A 19,235-nucleotide genomic window follows, 5' to 3' on the forward strand; every position below is an offset into this window, starting at 1 on the left:
TTCAGTTTCCTGTCTGTAAAGTGAGATCATTATAGTACCTAATCCCATAGAGTTGTGTAGATTAAATGAATTCATGCAAGTGTTTGGATCAATGACTGGCTTCAGTAAATCCTCAATACTTGTTATTTTTGTTATTGTTCCAAATCAGAAAACTGAGGCCCAGGGTTACTGTGTTAGTCAGTGGGAAAATTGAGATATGAACTCTGGTTATCTGTAAGATTTAATACTATGCCATGCTCCTTTTCATTTGCTTTTTTTAAAAATTGTGTTAAAATATATATAACACAAAATTTGCCATTATAACCATTTTTTAAATATACAATTCAGTGGCAGTAAATACATTCACAATGTTGTAACGCCATCGTTACTATTTATTGCAAAACTTTTTCATTGCCCCAAAGCTGTAACCCTTAACCAGTAACTCTCCACTCCCTCCTTTCCCCAGCCCTTATTAACCTATCTCTGTGAATTTGCCTATTCTAGATATTTCATATAAGTAGAATCATACATATTTGTCCTTTTGTGTCTGACTTATTTCCCTTAGCATAATGTTTTCATAGTTCATCCATGTTGTAGCATGTATTATAACATCATTCCTTTTAATAGCTGGATTATTTCTGTATATGTATATACCACATTTTGTTTATCCATTCCACTGTGGATAGACACTTGGTTGTTTCCACATTTTAGCTATCATGACAAGTGCTGCAATGAATGTTGATGTACGAGTATCTGTTTGAGTCCCTGTTTTCAATTCTTTGGGGTATGTACATAGGAGCAGAATTACTATGTTGATTTTTTTGAAAAACTGCCAAACTGGGTTTCTTTTTTTTTGAGGTGGAGTCTCGCTCTGTCACCCAGGCTGGAGTGCAGTGGCGCCATCTCGGCTCACTGCAACCTAACCTCTGCCTCCCGGATTCAAGCAATTCTCTTGCCTCAGCCTCCCAAGTAGCTGGGACTACAGGCGTGTGCCACCATGCCCAGCTACTTTTTTATATTTTTAGTAGAGACGGGGTTTCACCGTGCTAGCCAGGATGGTCTCAATCTCCTGACCTCGTGATCCCAAAGTGCTGGGATTACAGGCGTGAGCCACCGCACCTGGCCGAAAAACTGCCAAACTGGTTTTCGTAACAGCTATACCATTTTACATTCCCACTAGAAATGTACAAGGGCTCTAATTTCTCTACCTTTTTGCCAACACTCGTATTTTCCCTTTCAAAAAATAGCCATTTATGATCATAAGAAATGTATATTTGGTCATTGTCCCTGGTTCTTGACACAGAGCTTCTAAAACTCTTGGAATTTCCTGAGTGATACGGGTGATAGGAGCATCTTTTATTATTCATAGCATGCCCCTTTCAACCATGCCTGAGTTTATACTAATAAGGCGATTCTTGGGAGGCTCCTAGATAATTTCAGGATGGAGGCCAGTTGCCAGAGGAACAATCCATGTGATTAGAAAGTTGGAGCTTTCAGCCCCACTTCCAGACCTCTAGAAAGGGGAGAAGGATGAGGAGCTAGAGATTGAATTTAATCACCAGTGGTCAGTGATTGAATCAATCATGCCTATCTAATGGGGCCTTCATAAAAACCCCTCCAACTACAGGGTACAGAGAGCTGCTGGGTTTGTGAACACACAGAAGTGCCACAATTGTGGCACACAGAGAGCACATGGAAGCTCTATGCCCCTTCTTTGCCCTATGCCCCTTCTTTGCCCTATGCATCTCCTCCATTTGGCTGTTCTGAGTTCCGTGCTATATAATAAACAGGTAATAGTAAGTAAACTGTTTTGCTGAGTTCTGTGAGCCTTTCTAGCAAATTTTCGAATTTGAGAATGGGGTTGTGGGAACTCCCTGACCTTATAAAGCTGGCTGGTCAGAAGTATGGGTGGCCTAGACTCGCTATAGGCATCAGAAATGGGAATAGTCTTGTGGGTCTGAGCCCTTAACTTGTGCTAACCCTGGGTAGTAACAGAATTGAATTGAATTGTTGTTGAACACCCAATTAGTGTCCAGAAAGTTGGAGAACTGGCTGTTGGTGTGGAAAAAACCCACACATTTGATGTCAGAAGCGTTGTGAGTAGAAACAATTCAGATCATCCTCATAGGTGTGAAGTGGTACCTCATTGTGGTTTTGATTTGCATTTCTTTAATGACTAATGATGTTAAGTATCTTTTCACGTGCTTATTCACCATTTGTATTTCTTCTGTAGACAAATGTCTATTCAAGCCCTTTGCTCATTTTTTAACTAGGTTGTGTTTTTGTTGAGTTATAGTTGTTCTTTATGTATTCTGGATATTAAGCTCTACCAGATAGATGATTTGCAAATATATTCTCCCTTTTCACTTTCCTGATAATTTTGCACAAAAGTTTTTAATTCTGATGACCATTTTATCAATTTTTTTCTTTTGTTACTTGTGCTTTTGGTGTTAGATCTAAGAATCCATTGCCAAATCCAAGGTAATGAACATTTACTCCTATGCTTTCTTCTAAGAGCTTTATGGTTTTATATTTTATTTTATTTGACCCATTTTTAGTTAATTTTTACATATGGTCTGAGGTGAGGGGTCCAACTACATTCTTTCCCATGTGGAAAAGTTGTCTCTGTACCATCTGTTGAAAAGACAATTCTTTCCACACTGGATGGACTTTCACTCTTGCTAAAACTCAGTTCGCTATGTATATGTGGGTTTATTTCTGGACTTTCAATTCTATTCCATTGGTCTGTGTGTCTGTTCTTATGCCAGTACCAACTGCTTTGATTGCTATAGATTTATAATAAATTTTAAAATCCAGAAGGGTGAGTCCTCCACCTTTTTTTTTTGTTCTACATTGTTTGCTATAAGAACATTTAGATTGCTAGCCATAAGAACTGTAATTTGCAACACAGTTATTACCTAGGCTTCACTAACTTATTCCCCAATAGAAAAAAAAGATCAGTAAGAAACTTTATTTGTAGTTTTGCAATTAATTTGTCTTATCACCTTAGGGTCGCTTTGCTTGAAGCAAAGCTAAAATGGATGTGGGGCAGAGACTGCTACCAGTATGATCATTATTTAAGCATTTTATTTATTTTTAATATTCATTTCAATGAGAGGATGAGAGGTATTTGGGTACAAAGCTAGCTTAAGTACTGTAAAGATTGAGCATCAGGAGTTGTTTTTTTTTTTTTTTTTTTTTTTGAGGGAGTTTTACTCTGCTGCCCAGGCTGGAGTGCAGTGGCAAAATCTCAGCTCACTGCAACCTCCACCTCCCAGGTTCAAGCAATTCTTGTGCCTTAGCCTCCTGAGTAGCTGGAATTACAGGCATGCACCACCATGCCGTTAATTTTTGTATTTTTAGTAGAGACAGGATTTCGCCATGTTGGCCAAGCTGGTCTTGAACTCTTGGACTCAAGTGATCCACCTGCCTCAGCCTCCCTAAGTGCTGGTATTACAGGCGTGAGCCACCATGCCCAGCCTGTATCATCAGGAGTTCTGATCAAAGAGGCAAGCCAAACCAACCTAGAAAGCCTTCCATTCTGCTCCAAACATGTAACAATGCAGGAGGAAAAAAGGGTTATGTCAACAGCAACCACAACAACAACAAAAAAACCCAGCTCAAAAGAATGAAAGGGAAATCCCCAGGTGCTAGACAAGCAAATGAGCTCAAAGTCAGAGCAGGGAATCTTAGCTGAAAACAGTGGATCCACAGGCCTACTGGGTAGGTGTTTAAGAGCTGTAGAGTGACACTTTCAAGCCCTGGGGATGGCAGTATGGCAAGGGTGGAGCCCCTCACATAAAGTCAGACTCCTTAAAAAGGCTGTGAAGCAGGGATTAGAAAAAATTTCACTCACTGAAGGAAGCAAGAATGCGTATAGTGTGTTTGAGTTCCCATAAGATAATTAGAAGAAAACAAATAAGAATTGGCAACCTCAGCCTATACCTTGTAAGTATGTGTAAGTATGAGGAGTGAATTTACACGGCTTCCAGTGAAGCAGGAACTATTTTTCCCATGCTAAGAAATTAATGTTAAAAATTGTGCTGATATCAAATCAAATTTAAAAAATTAAGTCCAACTACGTGTTGTGATTAATAAAACTACACATAAAACTAAAAACTACACAGAAATTTTCAAAATAAAGGGACAAGGAAAAAACACGTATTTGATTGAACATTGCGATATTCCACTATTTTACCTACAAAAGTGGTAATTTCATATTACCCAACGAATAATAAACAAAAGAGCACTAGTGGAACTGTTAGCAGTGGTAGGTATCCTAGTTACCGGTGGCGAATCCGTCCAGGTCTGCAGCAACCTCTATTCTTGCCACCTCAGAAGAAATAATTCTACTGAGGGTCATGAGACAGAAGAAGAGACTGAGGCAAGTTTCAGAGCAGGAGTAGACATTTATTAAAAAGCTTTAAAGCGGGAACGAAAAAAAGGAAAATATACTTGGAAGAGGCCCAGACAGGCACCTTGAGGTTAAGTGCCCCAATTAACATTGAACCTAGCATTTTACATGCTGGCTTACTTCCAGCGTCTTGCACCCCTTTCCCTTCATTGTTCTCTTATGCATGGTGCCCTACCTGCGCTTGGGAGGTGAGCATGCACAGCGTGTTTACTGGAGTTGTACACATGTTCACCTGAGGCTTTTTCTTCCCTTTTCTGGTGGAATGCCCCCAGAAGGTCATACTCCTTCATTTTTGCCTCTTAATGCACATGCTTGTGTCCACTTGCCCAGTTCCTGAGATCTTATTGGAAGCTGCTGATTATCAATTTCAGGTATTTTTATCTGTTCAGAAACTGCTTCTCCCTGGCACTGGCTGTGACCAATTATCATTTTAGAGAGACAGTGTGACAGCTGCTGGACCATCACTTGATGGTTGCCTGATGTTCCTTTGTGAGTGGGGGAGCCCTCTCCTGCTCCACTCATGCCTGACTAGCTACCTACTATAACAGAACCATTATAATTTCAGACTTTTGAGGCAAAAGCACTACTGGTGATAAGTGGAAACTCAAGAACAATAAACTAAAAGGATAAAGTAAAGATCTTCAAAGCATTTACTAATGTCTCAAAATATATAGCAAAATCTGTGTTACAAGGAGAAATTGACAAATCTACCCTAGAGAAAACCTGGTGCATGCCCACAGAGACATCTACAGCTGCTCATTTCAACATTATTTATAATAGCAATTATTGACAAATCAATACTTGTATAATTTTAAGTACTTCTATCAGAAGTTATTAGACAAAAAAAATTAAGATGGAGAAGAGTTGAACAAGCAAACAGATATAGAACCCTTTTCAACAAATAACAATATATGGTTGTGTTGTTTAACAACAGGGATACATTCTGAGAAGTGTGTCATTAGGCAATTTCATCTTTGTTTGGAAATTATAGAGTTTACTTTCACAAACTTGGATGTATAGTCTACTACACACCTAGGCTACATGGTATAGCCTATTGTTGCTAGGCTATGAACCTGTATAGCATGTTACTGTACTGAATAGTGTAGGCAGTTGTAACACAGTAGTAAGTATTTGTGTGTCTAAACATATCTAAACATTGACAAGGAACAGTATTATTATCTTTTGGGACCTGTGTTGTCTATGTGGTCCATCATTGACCTAAACACCATTTTGCAGTATGTGACTGTGTTTTCAAAATACATAACAAATCTTTCCTAAATTTACTACATCCTAGGCCACAAAAGAAGTCTCATCAAATACCAAAGAACTAATATCATACAGATCCCATTCTCTGATAACAGTGTAGTAAATTTAGAGATTGACAATAAACACAAAGCCTGAAAACTCCATATGTTTGGAAGCTAAAAAGAGTGCTTCTGAATGATTCATTTGTTAGGAAATCACAGTGAGGAAAACTTGTTCCAATAATATGGCAGACTAGACTAAGAAACAACTAAGAAACTTGTATAAAATGTGCAATACATATTTTAGATACATTAATATACTAGAAAAAAATAAAGAACTAAGAATATTCAAAGGCCAACAACCAAAGGAAAGGAGAAGTTCCAGGAATTAAGCCTTGAGGATATTTGATGAACCCGAGGCTCTTGAACTTCTATTTTTCATGGGCCGGCAGGGTGCGGGGGATAAAAATAAGGCCCAGGGCCCTGCCCAAGCCAAATTGGAACTCTATTTAGAGAGTCTCTGGTAGGAGATTCTCAAAGGACTCCCAAAGGACTTCACCCACAAAATAAGAGACAACTAGAAACAATCCCTAGCATAGATTTGTAGTGAATCATTAGTGGATCGTGAAATGATTTGGCCACCATTAGCCTTGGTTGTTTTGAACACTGAATATAGAAACCTTTCGATTAACTTTTGTTTCAGTTTTTGTGTGTTAGGGTGTATTTATCCATGAATGTGTGTATGAGTGCACTTGTTTGCATTATTTTTTACTGTTCTCAGTTGTTAAGAAAACTTGAAAGCTGCTACCCTAAAGAAAACCTAGTACATGTGCACAAAGAGACATGTACAACTGCCCATTTAAACACTTTTTGTAATAGCAAACTACTGGAAGCAACCTACGTTTCTATCAATAGTACAGCAAATAAATATAATTTTCATACAGTAGAACATTATCGATTAGATAAAATGAGCAAATTACACCTGTTATGTTAACATAGATAAATCACAAAATATTGGGTGGCAGGAAAAAATTGCAGGTATAGGTATAATTGAGTTTATTTTTTTAAGAATACATATCACAATATGTTGTTTGGGAATGATAGAGACCAACTTCAGTGCAGTTGCTTCAGAGAACAAAAAAAAAAAAAAAATGGAATGAGATTGAGAAAGTGTTCCAAAAGTTGATACAAGCTCTCCAGCTGTGTGTGTGTGTGCGCACAGGCATGCGAGTGAGCTTTTTCCTTAAATGAATTGAAAGTGAGCATGACAAAATGTTAACATTTGGATGATAGGTATTTAGGTATTGGTTATATTATTTTCTGTGCTTTTATAGTGTTTGTAATATTTGACTTTCTAAAACATATAAGTAGATAACTGTTGTAGTTTTCTTATAGGGTAGAGTCTTTAGGGAAATGATGCAAGAATTAAATGTTTAGGTATTCTTTAGTAAAGCACATTCAGTTATATTAATGCTTGTATATTATTATGCCAACTTTAATTAGATGAAAGGTATATAATTGCATGAGTACATTTGTCAAACCGGGGAAGAAAAGGTATGGGAAAGGAATATAATATACAATCCCAAATATGATGGTATTTTTTATTTACTTAGTTTAATTAAAGATATTACTGTATTTTTAGAAAGGGAAACAGAATAACTCAATACTTTGAAATCCATAAGAAGTGGCCCCCAAAAATGCTTATTGAATAAGGAGTTCTGAGGAAGAAAGGAAAAAGTTCTTTCTGAGTATTGCATTCATGGAAAAGTATAGGGAAAATAACCAAACTACTACCAACTGAATAAAAGTTAAAGCTTTCTACATTATATTATTGAAATTGTAACTTACTGGTTACCGTGAGGCAGCAAAACATACAAAAATACATAATGTATCTATAGTTTTATCACTCACATTTTTTTTGTTTGTTTCACTTAGCTGGTCACCTGACTTTTGAATGCCGCAATTTTCTCCGAGTAGACCCTAAAAGGGACATAGTTTTGGATGTCAGCAGTACAAGTAGTGAAGATAGCGATGAAGAGAATGAAGAACTGAATAAATTGCAGGCATTACAGGAAAAAAGTAAGCAATATTTTTTTACATTCTTTAGAAATGTTTGTAAATGTCTGTCATGTTATATCATGCTTTCCATTATACTTACTAAGGTCTCTTTTATAGTTTATGTAAGAGCTACTGCATAGGAAATAGGTTTTAAATATTGTAAGTTATTTGCCTAAGATTGAACAGCTAAGCAATTACAGATCCAGGAGGCAAGTCTATTTCTGACACATAGCTTATGTTTTTTGTTGTTGTTTTTCCCCATCACATTAGGATATGTGTCAAATGGCTGAAAAAGTGTGATTTAAGATTTGGTTTCTAGTCCTATTTGGCAATTTGTTTTAGCACGTGACTTTCACCAAGTCACTTAACCATCCTAAGGCTCAGCTGCCTTGTGGGATAACACAAAATGTTGGATTGTCAAATGATGCTCATGCAGATCAGTGATCTTAGCCAGTATCAAGCTTCACTAATAATTTCAAGTATACAAGTGATCGTGAGGCGTAGGCAAAGCAGAGAGTTCTGAGCATGCCAATACAGCTCCCCAGGTATTTCCTTTCTACTTCATAACCCACTCTGATCAATATTAACATAAGAAGTTTCTTTATTACTTATACCAAAGAAAGTTGATTTGGTCATGAAACATACTCATTTTATGCTTGGATAGTTACATTTTCCAGGGAGCTATGCCCCATAAATCTATAGATTCCAGGTTTGTTTACCATAAGCAATCTCAGTTACATCCTACTAAAAGGATGTAAATGATAATTATATAAATAGGGGTTCTATGGCTAACAGATATCATTTATTTTTTTTCCAGGAGATCTATTGTTAGTGTGTTTCAGAGAGATTTCTCCAGGTCACTCTCTGTCTTTCCTGGACACATCCTCCTCTCTCCCTAGAGAGAGAGTGGATAGCAGACCTGTTATTTAACCCTTTCTTTCCCACATTGTGTATAAAGTAGCTCATCCTTGCAGTGGGGTTTTTAGGGATTAAACGTGATGCCATAAATTAAACTACTTTGTAAACTACAAAATGCAATATGGTAAATATCACTCTGAAATAAAATATAACTTATTTGAATATAATCTTAGACAAGGAATGAGAGAGTTACAAATTTTAAATTCATTTTAGTTTAGATTGTCGATGAACATTAAACAATAAACTTTGTTTTCAATATCAAGCTTTCCATATTATGTCCAGTTAAGGTAAGTGAAGAAGTCAAATGTAAGGTGCTAGAACAAGCTGAAAAGGAAAAAGAGGGAGAGAATCCCAAAGAGGGCAAACAAGAGTCATATCATATATGAGTATATACAGCTTCAGGGTAAAGACAGTTGATTGAATACACACACTTTTGTTCTCTACTGAAATACCACTAAAATGACAGAAGTAGAAAAAAATTTAAAGACATAAACTCACAAGGGCAAAGAAAATGAGTTAGGAGGGAATAGCAGTAAAATTTTGGAAACTGAAAAGCAGAAGAATGATAACTGATTACACTCTTGAAAAAGCTAAATTCTTTAGCAGTGTGGAAAGCTGTGAAGTAACCCGACATATATTCTAGAATCCCCTAAAGACATGATAATTAGTATCCTTGGGTACCTCTGGCTGAATATAAGGCTAAAAACAAGAGGATTGGTTTGAAGTCTCCACGAGTTAGATCCTCAGTTCCCTTCCCCTATGAAGTCAGATGACTTCCCTTCATTACCCCAGCAGACTACTGGAGGTTTATTTTCTAGACAGGGTAAAACATAGGTTCTTTAGACTGGGACACACTAACCATAGCTGAAAGCAGGGAGGAAGTTAAAGGCTGAGAACTTTCTTCACCTATTTGGTTCCCAGACATATATCACAATTAGTCTAGGAAATACTTCACTCAAATGAGTCCCAGAAAGAAAATTTCCAAGAACTGAAGGACATTAGTTTTACAGTTGAAAAGGTGTCACAAGTACCAAACACAGAGCTAAAAATAGACCCACACAAAGGCACACCATTATAAAACTTCATATCACAGGGAACAAGGAAAATATAATCCAGGCTTCCAGGATCAGGGATTAAACAGGTCATCAGTCAAAGATCAGGAGTCAGAATAGCTTTCCACTTCTCTAAAGCAGTCCTGAAAGCTAATAGATGTGGGGAATGCCTTCACATTTTGGAAGGGAAATTATATCCAAGTCAGAATAATATTCTCAACCAAATTATTAGCCAAGCGTGAAAACAGAATAAAGTTGTTTTCAGATATCTTCATTTTAGGTTGATTTTTATATATGGCATGAGGTGAGGGTACAGTTTTATTCTTTTGTATGTGGATATACACTTGACCCAAGACCATTTGCTGAAGACATCCTTTTCCCATTGTGTGTTCATAACACCCCTCTTGGTCAGTTCATCATATATGCATGGGTTTATTCCTGGACTTCCTATTCTGTTCCATTGGTCTATGTGTCTGTCTTTATGTCAGTACAATACTATTTTAATTACTATAGCTGTGTAATATATTTTGAAATCAAGGAATGTGATGCCTACAGCTTTGTTCTTCTTAAGATTGCTTTGGCTATATGGGGTCTTTTGTGGTTCCGTATACATTTTTGGATTGTGTTTTATATATCTGTCAAAAGAGCCATTGGGATTTTGGTAGGGATTCCATTGAATTCATAGATTGCTTTAGATAATGTAGGCATTTTAACAATATTCTTTCAATCCATGAGCACATGTATTGTCAAATGCTCTTTCTGCATCTATTGAAATATTCATTTGATTTTTAGCCTTCCTTTCTTAATGTGGTGTTTCACATTTATTGATTTGCATATAGTGAGCCATCCTTGTGTCCCATGGATGAATCCCACTTGATCATAGTGTATGATCCTTTTAATGTGCTGCTAAGTTTGGTTTGCTAGAATTTTGCTGAAGATTGTTGCATATATGTTCATCAGGTGTATTGGTCTGTAATTTTATTTTCTTAAGGTACCTTTGTCTGGCTTTGGTATCAGTGTGATACCAGCCTTGTAAAATAAGTTTGGAAGTGATCTCTTCTCTCCAGTTCTTTAGAAGTGCTTTGGAAGAATTGGCTTAATTGCTCTTTAAATGTTTGGTTGACTTCACCAGCAAAGCCATCTAGTCCTGGGCTTTTCTCTGTTGGGAGGATTACCGACCCAGTGTCTTTACTTGTTACTGGTCTGTTCCTATTTTCGATTTCTTCATGATTCACTCCTGATACATTTTATGTTTCAAGGAATGTATTCTTGTAAGTTATCCAATTTGTTGACATATAAATGTTCCTTGTATTCTCTTATATAGTTATATATTTATATAACACCCCTTTATATTTCTGTGACATCACTTATACTCTCTTTTTTCAGTTCTAATTTTGGCCCTGTCTTTTTTCTGAGTTAGTCTAATTAAAGATATGTCAGTTTTATCTTTTTATTAAAAAACTCTTAGTTTCTTTGGGCTTTTCTGTTGTTTTTCTAGTCTCTATTTCATTTATTGTGGTTTTTTTTTTCTAGTTTCTTAAAGGTATAATGTTTGGTTGTGTTTTTTTGAGATCCTTCTTTTCTTTTTTTTTTTTTTTTGACAGTATGAACCACCTCACTTGGCCCTCTTCTTTCTTAATAAAATCATTTATCATATAAATTTCCCTTTTAGTACTGCTTTTGCAGAATCCCATAAATTGTGGTGTGTTGTAATTTCATTTATCTCAAGTTTTTTTTAATTTCTCTTTTGATTTCTTCTTTGACCCAATGGTTGGTCAGGTGTGTGTGGTTTAATTTCTACATATATGTGAATTTTCCAGTTTTTCTTTCATTACTGATTTACATTTTCATACCATTGTGGTCAGAAAAGATACTCAACATGATTCCAATCTTCTTAAATTTGTGAAGACTTATTTTGTCACCTAACATGCTCTGTTCTGGAGAATGTTCTGTGTGCTTGAGAAGAATGTATTCTGCTGGTGTTGGACAGCATATTCTGTATATTTTGTTTTTATTAGAACCAATTTCTCTATAAAACCTAGTAAGTAAACTCCTAATCCATCATTGCTAAGTAGAAGAGGAAATTATTCCCATAGCTACTGTTTTATTTCCTTAGTTCCTCATAACTTTTTGGGGGCATGTTTGCAGTAGTTAGTCTGAAATTACTATAACTCCAAAAAAAAAAAAAGAAGAGAGACAACTACTAAAAGGAAAGCTAAAGTGACAATTTTAATGTCAGACCAAGTAGATTTCAAAGCAAAGAATACCAGGAATGAAGAGGTTTTTTTTCCTAATGATAAAAGCGTCATTTGGTCAAGAGAATATAAAAATTCTAAGTGTTGGCCTGGCATGATGGCTCACACCTATAATCCCAGCATTTTGGGAGGCCGAGGTAGGCGGATCACCTAAGGTCAGGAGTTCAAGACCAGCCTGGTCAACATGGCAAAACCCAATCTCTACTAAAAATACAAAAAAGTAGCTGGGCATGGTGGTGCGTGCCTGTAATATCAGCTACTCGGGAGGCTCAGGCAGGAGAATCACTTGAACCCGGGAGGCAGAGGTTGCAGTGAGCCGAGATCATGCCACTGCATTCCAGCCTGAGCAACAGAGTGAAACTCCATCTCAAAAAAAAAAAAAAAAATTCTAAGTGTTTATGCACCTACTAACAAATATCTGAAACAAATCCTGGTATAACCATAAATAAAAATTCTTATGGATAGACAAATTTGCAATTATAGCCAGCGATCTCAACACCTTTCTCATTAACTAATGGCACAAGTAGACAGTAAATCTGTGAGGACATGGAAGACTTGAGTAACACTATCAACCAACTTGACCTATTTAACCTTTATGTAACACCTCACCCAACAACAGCAAAATACACATTTTTTTTTTAAGTGTACCTATCAAGATAGACCTGATTCTGGGCCATAGCAGAAAGCTACTTAGAAAATGCCCAAATGTTTATAATTTAACGTAATTGTAAATAATCTATTGGGTCAACAAAAGAAGAGCAAAAGAAAATTAGAAGGTAATTTTAACTGAATGAAAATAAAAACACATTTGTGGTATGCCTCCAAAGAAGTACTTAGAGACAAACTTATAGTACTAATTACCTGTATTAGAAAAAAAGAAGAAATGTCTCAAATCTATGACTTCAACTTCCACCGTAACAAACTAGAAGAAAGAACAAATTAAACCCACAGTAAGCAGAAGAAAGGGAATAATAAAGATCAGAGGTGAATCAATGAAATGGAAAACAAAACTACAGAAAATCAATAAAACCAAAAACTGGTTATTTGAGAAGGTCCATAAACTGAAAAATCACTATCCAAACTAATGAGATTTTAAAAAGAGAGAGAAAAAGCATATATTACTGATATCAGAAATGAGAGAATTGATAACACTACAGATCATGTGGATATAAAAGGGAAAAGATAAAGTTTTAAAGAACTTTATGCCAATAAATTGGATAACTTAGATAAAATGGACAAATTACTTGAAAGATACAAACCAGCAGAAGTTTGAAGAAGAAATCTAAAATAGGAAGAGTACCCCCGCATCTCTTAAGTTAAATGTTTAGTTTAAAAACTTTCAGCAAACTTCATGCCCAATGGCTTCTCTTATGAGAAAACATTTAAAGGAGAAATAATACAATTTGTATGTAAAATCTTTTTAAAAATTGAAGGGAGGAGAGTATTTCTCAACTCAATTTATAAGACCAGCATTACCCTTATAACAAAACCAGATTAAGATATTACAAGAAAAGAAAGAGACTTATTAATACAGATGCAAAAATTCTTAAGAGAATTTTAGCAAATTGAATCCAGCAGTATATAAAAAGTATAATATGACTAAGTTGGTTTTATTTCAGGAATACATTTGTTTTATATTCAGAAGCCAGTGTAATTCATGATATTTAAGAGACTAAAAAAAAACATATTATTGTCACAATATTTTAAGAAAAATTATTCAGCAAGTCCATCATATACTTCTGATAAAAAATTCTGAGCCAATTAGAAATAGAAGAGAACTTCATTAACTTCATACAAAATCTATAAAAAACCAAAATGTTACATCATACTTAATGATAAAAGACTGAAGGCCTTCCATAACATAAGAAACAAGGCAAATATGTCCACTCATACCACTTCTACTCAACATTCTGCTGGAGATTCTAGCCAGTGCAATAAGGTATGAAAAATAAAGGCATCCAGATTTCAGGAAAGAGTTTAAAACTGTCTTTTTTTGCAGATGAAATGATCATCTATGTAGAAGTATCTACAGAATCTTTCAAAAAAGCTTCTAGAACTAATAACTGAGTTTAGCAAAGTTGCAAGAGTCTACAAGATCAGTTAGCAGAAATCAATTGTATTTCTGTACACTGGCAATGAACAATCAGAAGTTAAAATTTTACAGATATCTTTTATGGTAGCATAAAAAATGAAATACTAAGAATATAAATCTGAAAGGGTATGCAAGACTGAAACATATTTTACAAAATATTGTTGAGGGACATTAAAGAAAGAAATAAAGATATGCTATATTCATTGAATGGAAGTTTCAATTTTAAAAGAAATGTCACTTCTCCCCAAGCAGATCTATTAAAAAAAAAGGAATCACAATCAAAATTCCAGCAGGCCATTTGAGAAACCGACAAGCCAAGCAAGACCTTATCTCTAAAAATAAAAATAAAAAAAAATTGACAAGCCAATTCTAAAGTACTTGTGGAAATGTAAAGAACCTAGAAAAGCCAAAACACTTTCAAAAGGATTAGTAAAATTGAAAAACTAACACAACCTCATTTCAAGATTTATTGTAAAGCCACAGGTAATCATGAAAGTGTAGTATCGATGTAAAGATAGATCAATGGAACAGAATAGACCCATACATATGTGATAATTGATTTTTTAATCGAAATTTTTATTTTGAGAATATTGTAGATTAACATGTAGCTGTAAGAAATCACATAGCGACCCCTTTTGTCCCTTACCTAGTTTCCCTCAATGGTAACATCTTCGAAAACTACAGTTTCAAAGCAGGATAATGTCTTTGATACAGTCTACACAAAACATTTCCATCACCACAATGACCATTCATACTGTCTTTTGATACCTACATCCACTTTTCTCTTGCCCTCACCACGTTCCTAAGCCCTATAAACCAAAACTTTGCTCTCTATTTTTATAATATTGTCATTTCAATAATGTTTTGTAAATAGAATCTTACAGTATGTAACCCTTCTGATGAGCTTTTTTCACTAATTATAATTCTCTACAGACTGACTAATTCGTTATTTTTTATTTCTGAATAGTAGTGTATGTTATGGATATACTACTGTTTGTTTAAGTATTAAGTATTTATCCACTGGATTGTCAGTTTGGGGTTATTATTAATAAAACTGCTATAAACAGGATTTGGGTGAACGTAAGTCTTTATTTCTATGAGACATATGCCCCACAGTAAAATTGCTGGGTTGTTATGGTAGTTGTATATTTTGTTTCCTAATAAACTGTCAAACTCTACAGTGGCTGTACCATTTTATGTCCCTACGAGAAGTGTATGAGTGACCAGCATTTGGTGTTGTCACCAACATTTTTGTGCTTAGCATTCTAACACATGTGTAGTTATAGCCCATTGTTGTTTTATTTACATTTTCCTAATGGCTAAATTGTTTTACATCTTTTCATTACTGTTGAATGTTGAGTTCTGAACATACATATATGTGTGTGTGTATATATATGTGGGTACATGTGTATATTTTGTATGTTCTTTATACATGTTGATATTCTTTATACCATTCTAGACACTAGTCCTTTGTCAGATACCTGTTTTGAAAATAGTTACTCCCAGTATGGCATTTGTCTTTTTTATCCTCTTACCAGGTCTTTCACAAAGCAGTAGTTTTTAATTTTGATGAAGTCCAATTTATCAGTTTTCCTTTTATAGACTGTGCTTTTGGTGTCAAATATAAGAACCTTTGCCTATGCATAGATCTGAAAAATGCTCTTTTTTTTTTTCTAAAAATTTTGTGGTTTTAATTTTACATTTAAGTCCATGATAAATTTTGAGTTGATTTTTATGTAAGCAGTGAGGCTTGATCTATTTTGCCTATGGGTGTTCAGTTGTTCCAACACCATTTCTTAAAAAGTGTCTTTCCTGCATTAAATTCCTTTGCTTTTTTTCCCCCCCCCAAAAAATCAGTTGGTTCTATTTGTGTGTGCTTGTTGCTGGATTCTCTGTGCTGTTTCATTGATTAATGTGTCTTTGCCTCCACTAATACCACATAGTCTTTATTCATATAGCTATTAAATAAGTCTTGAATGGGGATACTAATTCTTCCCACTTTATTCTTCATCAAAATTGTTCAAGCTATTTTAGTTCCTTTTCATTTCCATAAAAATTTTAAACTTATGACTATATTTACAGAAAGCTTTGCTAGGATTTTGAATAGGAATTGCATTAAATGTGTATATCAGTTTGGGGAGAATGGACGTCATTACTTTGTTGAGTCTTCTGATCCATTAACATGATATGTCTCTTTATTTAGAACTTCTTGGATTTCTTTCATCAGCACTGTGTAGTTTTCAGCATATAAGTCCTATACATGTTTTATATACTTTTTTGGAAAATTATAAATGATACTGTATCTTTAATTTTGTTCTCTGCATGTTCGTTGCTAATAAAAATAAATTGATTTTTGTATGTTTATTTTTTCTTCTTGCTGAGCTAATTCTGGATTTTTGTAGACTCCTTGGGAATATCTGTGTAAATTGTCATGTCATTTGCAAATACGAACCTGAGCTGATAGAGTGTTTTGTTATTTCCAAGTATTTCATGTAATTGAAATAGGTGAGCTTCAAAAATCATTTATTCATTCTGCTTGAATGGTATAGAATCTCTCCCAGCATTTCATCACTTGCATTGTTTTAGTACTTCTCTCATAATGGAGAGAAGTTTTTCAGGACAAATGGCATTGACCAGTTTTCTAAAAAGCTATTGGCATAACTGACAAAATCGTGGATACTAGAAATAGAGATAAGTAGCCTATAGCACTGATTTGTACAATTTCTGAGTCTCCAGATGTACATTGTCATTGGATGTGACTTTTTAAAAAATGCCTTATTTCCCCCATCCTGTTTTCTTCACTTTGCCTTTAATCATTTTTTCCAACTTAGTATGCCAGCCATTGACACCTTAGCTGATAGCATGCAAGAAAGAGGTGGCCAGCGCCACAACCAGAAAGGAAGAGAGAGAACTGAGAGCTGGAAGGCATTAAAAATAGTTCTTGGAATTTCAAGACTGCTTTCCTTCTTAATACATTTTATCTTTGTTCTGGCCATTTTTTTCCCCTTAATTACATTTTTAGTTCTCTAAACTACATACTTCTCACTGATTGTCTTTAATAACTCACATTTTTTATATGTTCAAGACATCATCAACATATTATCTTAGCAAAATGACCTTTTGAGGCTCCTGTCATTTGGCTTTCCTGCTTCTTCCCATTTTTATTGTCGTCCTATATCTAGTTCAGGCCATTCCTCACAATTATTTTAAGACTCCTGTCCTCTTTTTTTTTTTTTTTTTTTTGAGACAAGGGCCCACTCTGTTGTCTAGGCTGGAGTTCAGTAATGCAATCATGGCTTCTGGAATCACTGCAGCCTCAAACTCCTGGGCCCAAGCAGTCCTCCGCCTCAGCCTCCAGTGTAGCTGAGACTACAGGCATGTGCCACCATGCCTGGCTAATTTTTTTTTTCTTTTATAAAGACATGATGTCACTATGTTGACCAGGCTGGTTTCGAACTCTGAGTCTCATGCGATCCTCCAGCCTCAAACTCTCAATTGTCTTATTTTTCATCTCAAGTCCTCTCATTGTTCTTAGAGACTTTCTTAGATGACCTGTGAGTGACCTGACAACACCCTAACTCATCTTCTCCACCTTATCATTGAAAATGATCTTTTCTGTCTCTTCACCTTAGCCACACATTTCCATGATTGCACCCTGGACCTTGTTCTCAGCCTCCAAAATTAATGGCATACACTGTACGCTTTTTACTCCAAGTTCTTATCTTTCCAGTTTATTTAATGTAAAGACCCTCAGGCTATTGACCCACCACTTTCATTCAGTTAGTCTTCCCCTTATCTAGCTTAGATTCCATCATACGTTATCATAATTATTCTTTTGCAAATATCTGTAACTGCCTTACTCCTTTCTTTATCTTTTACCCTTATCTAGCAAAACCCCAAATATGGATGAACCTCTCTTTGCCTTCTCCATGCTGATCCCCTTACAGCAGTGGAAAGGTGAAGAGGCAGATTGGTGTTTCTATAAATTCATGATCCCTAATCTCAGCTTGCATTTATTTTTGCAAGTTCACTCCACATACTTATTTTATACCTTTCCCACTTCTCCCTTCCTCCTTCGGCTAATGACTCCCTCTTTCATTGACAAAATAGAAGACACCAAATGAGAGCATCTTAGCTTCCAATTACTGAATCCACAAATTTGCATATATATATATCCATCTTTCTTTTCTTTCCTTCAGTTAAAATGGAAGGACTGTCCTTCCTTTCAAAGGCATGTCCTACCATAATTGCTATGAATTCTTTTCTTCAAGAATTTTATTCCTTCAGTTATCCCCTCTCTGCATCATCATTTCAATCAGCATCAATTTTTTTTCGTTTTTCCCATCGTTCTTCCCTAGATCCTTTGCATCCCTGCAGCTAACATTCCATTTCTCTGCTGCTTTCTAGCTAAACTTCTCATCAAAGTTATTTATTCTTACTTTCTCTACCTTTTTATTTCCATTTGTTTTTCAGTCCACTTGTCAAGGTCTTTAAATACTTTTTGCCAAATTTATTTGAAGTTTTTATATCCACATTCTACTTGGCCTTTAGGTACTATTTGATAGGTAGCCCCTCTCTTCAACATTCCTACTTCTTGGTTCTGGTATTCTTCCAACCCCGTGGCCCTTCTTTGTCAGTCTTTTTGACAGCTCTTCTTCTTGCTCTTCTCAGCCCGTAAATGTTGGAGTTCCTCAAGATGCAGATGATCTTCCTGGGCTTTACTCCCTGTATTTTTCTCTCATCATTCTCTTACTAAATGATTTTATTTATTCCCCGTAGTTTTAAATACTATCTATAAGCTGATCAGTGTGTGTGTCCAGACTAATCTCTAAACTTCAGAATCACATACCAAACTACCTACTTCAGTTACCTACTTGGATGTCAAACAGGTCTTTTAGATCTCAAATGTCTAAAATTGAAATCTTTACTTCCCACCCACAATTGTCCTTCAGGCTCCTACCCACTTCCCACCAATCCACATTTTAATCAGTGGCACTGCTAAAAACCTGGTGGTCATCCTTGATTCCTTTCGTTCCATCATCCTTTCCACACACATATCACCTCAGGACACCACTATCTCTGGCCTGCACTACTCCAGTTACTTTATTATTCCCCTGCCTTTTCCCCTTAGCCCTTTCCAATTCATTTACCTTGTAAGTCTGCCAATCACACAGTCCGTCTCACTTAGAATGTAAAATCCTTACTGCTGCCTTCATGGTCTTG

General features: G+C 35.6%; 1 protein-coding gene across 5 annotated transcripts in view; it reads left to right on the plus strand.

Annotated features, from left to right (window-relative positions):
- Positions 1–19,235, plus strand: part of SREK1IP1 (SREK1 interacting protein 1) — a 50,594-nt gene that overhangs the window by 19,946 nt on the left and 11,413 nt on the right. For all 5 annotated transcript variants that reach the window (XM_004058788.5, XM_063700730.1, XM_063700729.1 and 2 more), the window contains one exon: positions 7,573–7,716. In XM_004058788.5, coding sequence (XP_004058836.1) covers positions 7,573–7,716 — 144 coding nt within the window. The remainder of the gene's footprint in view (positions 1–7,572; positions 7,717–19,235) is intronic.

The sequence above is a fragment of the Gorilla gorilla genome, chromosome 19 (assembly GCF_029281585.2).
Source record: "Gorilla gorilla gorilla isolate KB3781 chromosome 19, NHGRI_mGorGor1-v2.1_pri, whole genome shotgun sequence".
Taxonomy (NCBI): domain Eukaryota; kingdom Metazoa; phylum Chordata; class Mammalia; order Primates; family Hominidae; genus Gorilla; species Gorilla gorilla.